The sequence below is a fragment of the Lycium ferocissimum genome, chromosome 3 (assembly GCF_029784015.1).
Source record: "Lycium ferocissimum isolate CSIRO_LF1 chromosome 3, AGI_CSIRO_Lferr_CH_V1, whole genome shotgun sequence".
In the NCBI taxonomy this organism is placed as follows: domain Eukaryota; kingdom Viridiplantae; phylum Streptophyta; class Magnoliopsida; order Solanales; family Solanaceae; genus Lycium; species Lycium ferocissimum.
Window position 1 is genome coordinate 68,301,597 of NC_081344.1, and position 11,151 is coordinate 68,312,747.

An 11,151-nucleotide genomic window follows, 5' to 3' on the forward strand; every position below is an offset into this window, starting at 1 on the left:
TCTGTTTCACTCACACTAACTAATAAGGTCTTTGTCAGCTTCGGCAGTTGTCTCTATAAAAAAAATGAGCAAAAGAATGAGTTTGTTGACTTAAAATAATAGTAGTAATGGTAATAATTAGAATTATTATCATTATTACGACTATTTTGACATTCTTTCTCCCCAAGTTCTTGCAAATTTTTATCCTTTCAGTTTATTTTGGTATAAACTGTTAAAAATTGTGGTGCATTCATGCCTTGTTCTCAATTCCTTCCTTCATTTTCTTGGTTTTGCAGATATCACGCAATCCATAGAGATGTTTATAAATGGTTTGATATAAGCTTCGATCAATTTGGACGAACATCAACTCCACAACAGACTGAAGTTTGTCAGGCGATCTTCAAGAAGCTCTGGGATAATAATTGGCTCTCTGAGAACACCATGCAGCAGGTATAGAATTCTTAATAAGTACTAGTTTCTATTAGCAGCTTGATTCTGCCCTGTTATTGCCAGGGGGTTTTAATATCTCATAGATTGAAGTTGCCCGAACTCAGTTGACGCATCAAATTTGACATATTTATTACTGAAGCTAAGTTTATTTCACAGCCGTACTGTGACACATGCAAAAAGTTTTTGGCTGACCGCCTTGTAGAGGGTAGCTGCCCCACACCAGGTTGCAACTATGATTCTGCACGAGGAGATCAATGTGAGAAGTGTGGAAAGCTCTTAAATCCCACTGAATTGGTGGATCCAAGATGCAAGGTTTGCTTGTCCTCTTCTTTCCAGATGTGTATTTCTTGATACAGTATAGTTTAAACTTTAAATACTTCTCATCATTTGATTGTTAAAAAAGTACTTCTCATCATCTAGTTTCTTTTAAAAAGTGAGTATTCCTTTTGCCAAGAGACTTGACTTACTTGTTAGAAAGGTTAAACGACCTTGTATTTGGAAATTTTAAAATACCAAGAACTCGAAGGACATAAAGCATGTTGGATCAACAATACGTGAATGTGGTAATGATTTTACTTACCACTGAAGTCTTAGCTTGCTTACTCTGCAGGTTTGCCGTAACACCCCATGCATCCGAGATACAGATCATTTGTTTCTTGAGCTCCCTTTGCTGAAGGATAAATTAGAAGCATATGTCAATGACCTGTCAGTGGCCGGGGGATGGAGTCAGAATGCTATACACACAACACATGCCTGGCTTAGAGAAGGACTGAAGCCAAGGTGTATAACTAGAGATTTGAAATGGGGGGTTCCAGTTCCACATGAAAAATATAAGGACAAGGTTGATTGAGGAAAACTGTTAGTTGTAACTTGTTACCCTTCTTTCTGGCTAAACAATAGTTGGTCGCGACTTGTTACTTTTACTGATAATTACTCCCCTTGCTGTTATCAATTCATGCACTCTCATAATTTGAAGCAGCACAATTCTCTTTTATTGTTCAATACCATTAATGACGTTATTTATTGATATATTGGTAATTAGGTTTTCTACGTGTGGTTTGATGCTCCTATTGGATATGTATCAATAACCTCATGCTACACGACTGAGTGGGAGAAGTGGTGGAAGAATCCAGAGAATGTGGAGCTCTATCAGTTTATGGGCAAAGACAATGTGCCTTTCCACACTGTAAGTTCTAGGGGCATCATCTTTTTGGTGGTAAAATTGAAGTTGAATACTATGAAGTCATGTTAGTGTACTTTTGAGTGACGGATAATGGAGACAAATTAAGGTACTGAGATTGTGGTTGCCTTGATTTATCTTTAAGGCTACCTTTCTCAGAAACATTACTAATGGCATTTAAAATATTTGAGTTCTCTCTTTGACTTTAGAGTGTCAAAGTTTAAATAGGATAAGGAAAAGAAGAAAGAAATTTACCACATATTGTATTTTCAAGAGAGAACTCTGTTTTGAACTTTTTGCTTTTTTTCGTTCATTTATTCTTGATTGGTGTTGAGTGTCTGCTGGAAGGCTCAGTCATTGGTTGTTCTATTTTAAAAAAGGGTTCTTGTTGACATAGAAGTCAATTTTTCGTTTTCTCAAGGTTCCATTGAATTGATGTTGTATTTTATTACCTCCATCAATATTAACTCATATATTTGCTGAGAAGGAATTAAAACATGTATTTCTATTTAGGACATTCTTAAATGTTTGGCACACTTCTAAAATAACAACAAGATGAGTTCACTGCTGGATTAGTAGTGGTGCACGCTATCCGGTGAAGGCACTGCCACTATTAAAAAGTAAGAATTATAATAATATGTACATTACCTAGTCAAAATATAACACTTGGCATGATGAGGAGAGAGCACCTTAATTTTGAAAAACTTTCCTTTTTCGATAAGGACCTTATTTTTAAATAACTATTTTGATTTTGTTTAGTTATGGTAATGTTGTTCAGTCCCCCCCCCCCCCCCCAAAAAAAAAAAAAAAAAGGCAGAAACCAACTGAGGTCTTACCTGTGAGATGTCTTGATGGAAGTTAATCAAGTTTCAGCTTAGGAGCATCAGAAGATGTTCATTTGTCTCTTGTAATGCTATTATTAAATGTTCATTTACATTGTGTCATGGCAGAGATAGATAGTTCTCAATATAAACAAGTTATTTATAAGAGATAATTAGCGGATTTCAAGCAGGTCATGAGTTTGAAGTCTTGCTATCTTACCCCCCAAAAAAAAAAAAAGAGATAGATAATTCAATATAAACAAGTTATTTATAAGAGATAATTAGCTATTTCAAGCCCCCTATCCCCCCCCCCCCCCCCCCCCCAAAAAAAAAAAAAAAGGAAAGAAAGAAAAAGAAATCTGATTTCGTACTAGTGTTGACCATATAAAGTTAAGTACTATTACCCCTAATGGATCATATAACAAGGAGATGCCTATTACATGACTGAAAGCTATCAAAAAATGAAGCACAACCCTCATTTGTGTCAACAAACTATTATACTTAAAAACGACTCTAGAGTTTCTTAGAGACTGGGATGTCCGTGTAGGGGTAAATATAAGATTTGGATTTGTCACTTAAGACAAATTGACAAATTAGTTTATATTTGATGAAATGGAACTGACTAGAGCATAATTGAAAAAGAGAAACTATATAGCTGTGCCTGACTAATTTAAAATTGAAGCATGATTGATTGATTTGACTTGGACAAATATGCTTTGGGAGTCCTAATGCCATAAATTTGCCCCCTCAGTTGCTATGTCGGATAAGCTTAACCATAGTGATATTTCTGTTAGCAGCTATTGCACGTAAGAAAACAAATGTTCTATTTTTCCAGGTGATTTTCCCCTCTACGCTTCTTGGAACTGGTGAACACTGGACTCTTATGAAGACTATTAGTGTAACAGAATACTTGAATTATGAAGCAGGTTAGATGGAAATAAGGCTGTGAGTTTTCCATATGTTAATGCTGCTTGGGACTTAATATATTGGGACCACCAGTTCATACTACAGAACTAATTCTTTTCTGATTTGAAAATTTTCCTCGTATGTATTGGTTGTCATAATCAGGCAAGTTCTCGAAGAGTAAGGGCATAGGAGTATTCGGTAATGATGCAAAAGACACAAACATTCCTGTAGAAGTTTGGAGATATTACTTGCTGACAAACAGGCCAGAGGTGGGGTCTTTGCGGTTTTAACTTCCGTTGCCTGAAAAATCCCTATTCTGTTATGCTCTTTTATGCTGTGGCATGATCCCTAATGGATTTGAGTTATTCTAGGTGTCAGACACTTTGTTTAGTTGGGCCGATTTACAAGCAAAGTTAAACAAGGAGTTGCTAGCCAACTTGGGCAATTTCGTCAATAGAGTCCTGAGTTTCATTGCAAAAGATCCGGGTATGTCTGCTAGATGTCTTCTATGAGATATTTAAGAAGTATCTCCCCTTGATATGCTTCTGCTGTTGTGAACTAGTTCCGTGTCTGTTCTGTCATAATACATTTAGACTATACCAAGCTTTGGCAGCTTATTTTTCTCTGTTTATTTCCCCAGTAACTCTAATTCATGTATTAGATGACATGGTTTGTTATGCTATTTCATGCTTTTGTGTTACTGGTATTGTATACTCGACTCCTTGTCTGGTTGATTGATGAAAATTACCGTGTCTCTTTCTTGTGAATCAACAAAATAATCTACCTGCCACCTTGAATTGTCATGCTAGTATATCATTGAGATGAGAAAACTGAAAGGAAATATTTCTTGTTCTTCCTAGAAAGATAAAAAATGGAAAAGTTTCTCAGCGGGAAGTTGTTTCTCATTGGATAAGTGCCTTGGATCCTTCATGTTTTACTTAGAAAGTATCTTGTTACTAGTCACTGATTAAAAAAAAAGAATTTTATTACTATTTATATTATAAGGAAAATTCCAAGGAAAGAATCTTTTTTCTGCCAGAAAGATAAAAAGGGAAAAGTTTTTGACTGAAATTTGTTGTATGTTTTGGTTAGGGAGTGTTAACTGGGAATAATCTTGTCCTTTTTCTAATAAAAAAATTAACAGATCCATATGGAAATGTTCTTGTACAGCTTCAGGTTATGGTTCCGTAATTCCCAATCCCGAAGGAGCTGAATCACACTCTGAATCTAGGGACTTGGGTGAAAAAGTTGGAAATTATGTGGAGCAATACATAGAAGCCATGGAGAAGGTAACAAGAAAACTTTACGGGGCTTTTCCGGTTCTAGTGAAAATGAAACTCATTTCCAATTTTTTTTCCTTACATGTGTTTTGTACAACTCTGCTGTGTAAAAATAGAGCATAATTGCTATGCAATTTGTGTGACTAGATGTCCATACAATATGCATTGGATTAGCCGCTTCAATGGGATCTTTTATCCTCATGTGAGGAGAAATTACCAAACATCTAGCGTTCTCTAATTATTTGAGATCAAGGCTTAATCATGTTAGTACGCTTTTGGTCGAGTGTTCATTAGTCTTTTAATCTTGTTAATTATTTGTATGACCATTAGAAAATGCGGAGAGGTACTAGTGTCGAGAACCTCAGTTATTGGATATTGGATTGAGATATTTCTAATGGAGCGGCATGGATAGTGAGGATTCTTATAGCCGATCCTACTAGCTTGAGGTTGAGACATAGTAGTAGTAGTAGTTGTTGTTGTTATTGTATCTTACATGTTCTTTGTATGTTCATTGAGTTCTTCTTTCCTTTTTATGTACTGAATAAACCTTATATGCTGCAACTGGTTTAGGTTAAATTAAAGCAAGGCTTGAGGATTGCTATGCTTATTTCTGGAGAAGGAAACACTTATTTGCAAGTAAGCCTGTCAAATACTTTCCAACGGTCTGTTTTTGATTTATTAGTTGCCCATGCCACTGTATTTTCTATTTTAATTTAGAAACTGCTTTTTGAATTTCAGTAATGTGTGTTGATAATCTCTTGGTTGCTTTAATCTCATATGTTTAGACTGACAATACTTCTTTTTGTAGGTGTGCCAATTCTGGAAACTTTACAAGGAAAACAGGCCTTTGTGTTCCATAGTGATGAGCACTGCTTCCGGCCTAGTATATCTTCTTGCATGTCTTTTTGAGCCATTTATGCCATCCTTCTCACGGGAGGTAGTAACTCAGTTGCTATCATTGTGTCATTTAACTGTGGCATAGGTTCTCTCTGCTCATGTTTGATGCTTGTACGCCTTTCTGTGGCTGAGGTTCTCTCTGTGCTCAATGATTTGATGTTCTCACGACTTGATTCACAGGTGCTTAAGCAGCTGAACTTTCCTCCTGAAACACAACTTTCACTGACTGATGGTGACATAGAGAAAAGCAAAAAACCATGGCATATTCTACCTGCAGGTCACAAAATTGGAATACCAGCACCATTGTTCAAGCAGCTGGTAATACATCGCAGTCTCTTGTTCTTTACTGCATGTTTTTCATTCTTTCATGTTCTAATAGTCTAAGATTGAACGTGACTATATGCAGGAAAATGAAGAAGTTGAATTCTACAGAGAGAAGTTTGCAGGAAGTCAGGCGGATAGGAATTTGAAGGCTGAAACTGAGGCTAGGAAGATCACTGATCAGTTGAACAAAGCAAAAATCTCAGGTTATTATGTTTACTTTACTTTTTCGTCCTCATCTGATACATAAGAATTTAATTACATTAACCTATCAAGAGAATCTCAATTATAACAGGAAAACACCCCAAAAGGGGCTGGAGAAAGTATGTGTGTATACAACTAGCCACCCTATCCTGAATGCAAATGAATTTTCTGACTACATTTTTTTCCTTCCATTAATTTCCCCCTCATATTATCCCATCATGAAAATTTGTTTAGTTACAACTTACAATAGAAATGGGATAAAGAAATGGGAAAAGGAAATTTTCAGATAGATGAATGGGAAGTGTCATGTTGTTCACCTTATTTGGTGGATCTTGTTGGGCAAATCAATTGGGATTTGGGGATGCCCAGTGGACCTTATTGGTACTTTTTCTTGTAAGAAAATACTATCTGTATGTTTCTCTGTCAGTATATAGTGTAGCTGTTTTCCTTTGTCCTGATAGAAGGAAATGCAGTGACTTCCTATCAGTCTCTCATGTTGTATCAAATAAATATTTAGTTGGGCAACTTCTGGCATCCTTAATATGTCTGTAGCCTGCACCTTCTACAAGCTCTTCTTCTTGTAGGCCTTTCCTGGATAATCTCCTGATATCACAAAACCAGAATGAGTCGACATGCAGCACCTCCTCCTTTACTCATCCCATTGTTTTGTTGATGCAGACCTCTCAATATAAACACATCATCCAATCAACTATATGAATCCTTTATATCCATTCTGCTTTTGAAATAGTAATACATGTCTTCTGATTTGATATGGTGACTCCTAAATCATTTATATCCTATGTTGCTTGAGCCCTTCAAAATCTCTTCCGGCTCCGTGTCGGATCGACGCGATTTGGGTTTGGGTGTGGGTGTGGGACCCAAACCGGATTTGGTAAACTGACTTCGGGTGCGTTGACTACATATACAAGAAGTGTATAGATTGATGGAGAATTTAGTTTTTGGGTTTATGTCATATATATATGTTAATTATATAAAGTGTTAGGTGTTTATAGAGAGTAAATTTTATTAGTTTTAGTTCAATAACTTCAATTAATTAAAATATATACTTATATATGTTGTAATATATATTTATTGGCCGTATCCCAGCACCTGTATTTGCACTTGGATCCGTATCCCCCGAATCCCCACTTTTATGTGATGAAGAATCTGACTTCTAGATCTGCACCCGTATCGGGTACCCGCACCCGAGTCGGAGTAACATAGGTTATATCTAACCTTGATATCTTATCATATTCTTGTTGAAAAGTTTCCTATTCATTTGGGAAAAGATCGGGAGGGATCTTTGTCATGGATTGATAGATATATGCTATAGATAAGTTCTTAAAAATTCTTGTTACCTGGACTGTTGATCACATTGAATTTTACTGTGTCATTCAGATGCTAATAAGAAGAAAGAACGTGTTACAAAATCTTCTGAAGCCAAATCTAAGGGCCCAGCCTCTGTTGAAGCTGAAATTTCGATTAGCAGACTCGATATACGTGTTGGTCTCATTACAAAAGCACAGAAACATCCTGATGCTGATTCTCTGTATGTTGAAGAGATTGATGTTGGTGAAGCTCAGCCCAGAACTGTTGTTAGTGGCCTTGTAAAATATATTCCTCTGGAGGAGATGCAGGTTTGTGTTCTTCACTTTCTCTCATGTTGATTAGAAACTGTTACCTAGCAATTTTCACAGTGATATCTTCTTTATCAGAATCGGAAGGTCTGTGTTCTGTGCAACCTAAAACCAGCAAGCATGAGGGGCATAAAATCCCAGGCAATGGTTCTTGCCGCTTCTAATAGTGATCACACTAAGGTGAGTGGCAGCCTAATACTTTTATTCCATTTATCTACAGATTGCCTATATATCATGCCAGAAGGCTACATAGGAGAGAACTTTTACGACATAATGCTAGAGGATTGCCACTTTTCTATTATTAGCGAATTAATACATTGGATATGTTGTTGGGTTTATCCTTCCCAAGGGTTTTAGAGATTTTGCTACAGTAACTGTAAATTACTGTTGTCTGAGTGGTACACCCTGGTTCTAACTGTTAGGGGCTTTCTGTTCTTCCTCATCGCTTCTCTTCCTCCACCTCCTACTACATCTATTGATAGAAAATAGGACCATTTCAGGATACCTTCCTAACAATTCATATAGAACTCTCTGTGATTGAGATGCCAAATGAGAGAAGACATGGAGAGTGAGGAAATATGGGTCAGAGAAAGTTTACATGTAGCTGCGATTAAATCGACTATGTGCATTTTGGCACACATGATGCACAAAATGCTGAAGCATGCCCTAAGATTTCCATATAGATGATGCAAAGTGGTTGAGGTGTGTGCCATTATGCAAGACCGTCTAAATAGAATTTGGAAGGCAGATCTAGCTTCTTTCTCTGCCATATTTTTGCACAAATGACAGTACTACTACCAACTTATTCTGTAACTTCTTTTTTTTTTTTTTTTTTAAAAGTTGTAGTGGTACTAGTGGATACTACAAATCAATTTACTATATTCTTGTCACATGCTTATGTATGTTTTCAAAAAAATATTGCCAATACAATCATTACTAGAAAAGAAAAATGACCACTTAGTTGTTCATGGAGATCTTGTCTCAAAGGTCTCTGCTGGGGCACAACTACTGTTTAATGCATCAACAAGTTTGGTTGAAATGAGAAAAAAAGAAAAAAAAAAAAAAACTATTAGGACCAGAAGAGGAAAAGTTAGAAAGTAAACTGATGCAATATGATGATGGCTGCATGTCAGGTTGAACTAGTTGAGCCACCGAAAGATGCTGCAATTGGTGAACGGGTGACATTCCCCGGGTTTGATGGCAAGGCCGATGATGTCTTGAATCCTAAGAAGAAGGTTTGGGAAACTCTTCAGGCGGATCTGCACACAGATAAGAAGTTGGTTGCTTGCTATAAAGATTTGCCATTAACCACTTCAGCTGGTGTTTGCAAGGTCGCCTCCATTTATGAAGGATCAATTAGGTAATTTTGTTCTTTGGTGGATCCACTAGGAGAGGGATTCAAGATTTTGTTTTTTAACGCGTTTTTCTTTTATTTTCTAGAAAAACGTTAAACGATCAAATTTTCCATTATGATTGAGTAAAATATTGTTGTAAGGGAAATGATTATTGAATGTACTGCTTGCCTCGTGCTATGTGTCTGATTTTCCGTACAATTCCATAAGTTGCACTCAGAAGCATTCAGTTGATTTTATTTTTATCCAGTGATTATTATCCCTCATCTCTTCAATTGAACTACCCCTGAGATACAAGGACAAGTTTTCTTATCCTACTGTACTTTTATAACTGAATACATAAATAAGTAAACTTGTTTTGGATAAGTGTGTTGCACGTACATCCCTTATTAAGCAGGGATAACTATAAGGAGAAAATGGGAGTAAGAGAATTCTAGTCCAGATTTGTTTCTGAGACAGCTAAGAAGCTAAGAACTAATGGCAATGGAGGTTTTTCTGCTGTCCCACCCTACCAGGTCGATTTTTTGTTCCTATTATTTTGAGCTTAGTTACTACTCTGGCGTAGCTTGACTACTAATTAACTTGGTAAACACGCATGTATCCAGAAACTAGTAAGTGAAAATAAGCGGTGTTGTTGGTCTGCATGTTGTAAGATTTCTTATTGAGAAGTCTCTAACACCAAGGTGTGTTGGCCCACTATTCATGGCGTTGTGTATGTGTTTGTGTTGAGGCATAATAATAACGAGTAACCTTGTACAAATATAGGATTAACAGATTTTGCATTAAAAATATTATTTGTTAAATTGGATTGCTGAGATCAAATGTATTTCCTGTTCAAAAGAAAACGTTGACATGCGAGTTTGAAAGGAAATGAAAGCTTTTGCAGACATATGGTTATGGGTTAATTATTTGAATGTGTGAATGAGATTTTTTAATACAAAGTATTACATGCGTGGCTTGATTTGAAAGATATGTGAAAAGCTAGTACAAATGTATTTTGTGGTTAGATTCGATAAATTCATATAAAATTAATAGCACAAGCCTATAAGAAGCGTGGTTCTCTTTCAGCTAGCTCCTACAAGTGTTTCTTGATGTTACATTCTGTAATCGTTTGATTTAAATTGATCAAACCCTACTTATATTGTGAAAAACAAATGCAAAATCTTTGATTTATTGATGATCCAGATAAACTTTTAACAGCTTCGCCAACTGAAGACCCCTTTCCTTTTTTGTTTTTTCTTAATTTTAATAATATTCCGAAAACCTTTCTACTTCGTTAAGAAATTGCAAATTTGGGATATATTCCTTTTTTTCCTTGTAGTTTTCTTTTAATTTTAGGATAAATTACCGACAAACATTTGTGTGAATATATGTTTATTTCCCAACAGGCACATATTATAGAATGAGATGACAGGTCACAGAAGGAAATTTCTAAGAAAAAGAAAAGTATTTGTATATTTACATAAGGAAAGAAATTGACTACAATTCTAGGATGGTAGGTTCATAAAATGTAGTCAATTAAGACAAATCAATTACTTGCCAAAAACAAAAAGTAAAAGAAAAAAGTTAGGGTACGTACGTAAGACTTAGGAGATAGAAGAAAAGAAGATTGGTGGTATATAATATGACAAATAATATTGCAGATACTTAATTACAATGATTTATATGTGGATATACTGAAAGGAAAAATAACATAGGGTACCTACTTAACACTTTTTATTACAAAATATAAAGATAGTTTTTCTTATTTACAAAACATAATGATATATTATGAAACATGACGGATTTTCACATATTTTTCGTTTTTTTTTTTAGAAAATAATTGTTTTTTAAAAAATTATTTTTTAAAAAAATTATTTAATTTTTTTTTTTTTGGTCTCAAAGGCTTAAGAAATTACCTCAAATGTTTGTGTATGTGTGAGCGAAATTTTTAATATAGTTTTCATACACAAAATTGTAAGAGAAAACTTTAAACCTTGAATATTGTATGAAAGTTATTACAATATTGTTGTAGTTGTATTAATTTTTCAAAAACCTAATATGAACTTTATATACAAAAAATGTGAATGAAATTCTAAGTCTTGAGCGAGATATACACATTTCATACCATTCTCATCATACATA

At 35.3% G+C, this 11,151-nt stretch overlaps 1 protein-coding gene across 1 annotated transcript; it reads left to right on the plus strand.

Annotated features, from left to right (window-relative positions):
- The first annotated feature begins 216 nt into the window (after positions 1-216).
- On the plus strand, positions 217-9,207 carry LOC132050524 (methionine--tRNA ligase, cytoplasmic-like). The gene is made up of 15 exons (XM_059441793.1): positions 217-429; positions 586-741; positions 1,040-1,270; positions 1,472-1,615; positions 3,266-3,356; positions 3,499-3,605; positions 3,708-3,822; positions 4,507-4,625; positions 5,187-5,252; positions 5,425-5,553; positions 5,694-5,831; positions 5,920-6,040; positions 7,437-7,675; positions 7,754-7,855; positions 8,809-9,207. The coding sequence occupies exons 1-15, from the start codon at positions 232-234 to the stop codon at positions 9,037-9,039; spliced, it is 2,187 nt and encodes a 728-aa protein (XP_059297776.1). The 5' UTR covers positions 217-231; the 3' UTR covers positions 9,040-9,207.
- Positions 9,208-11,151: the final 1,944 nt, after the last annotated feature.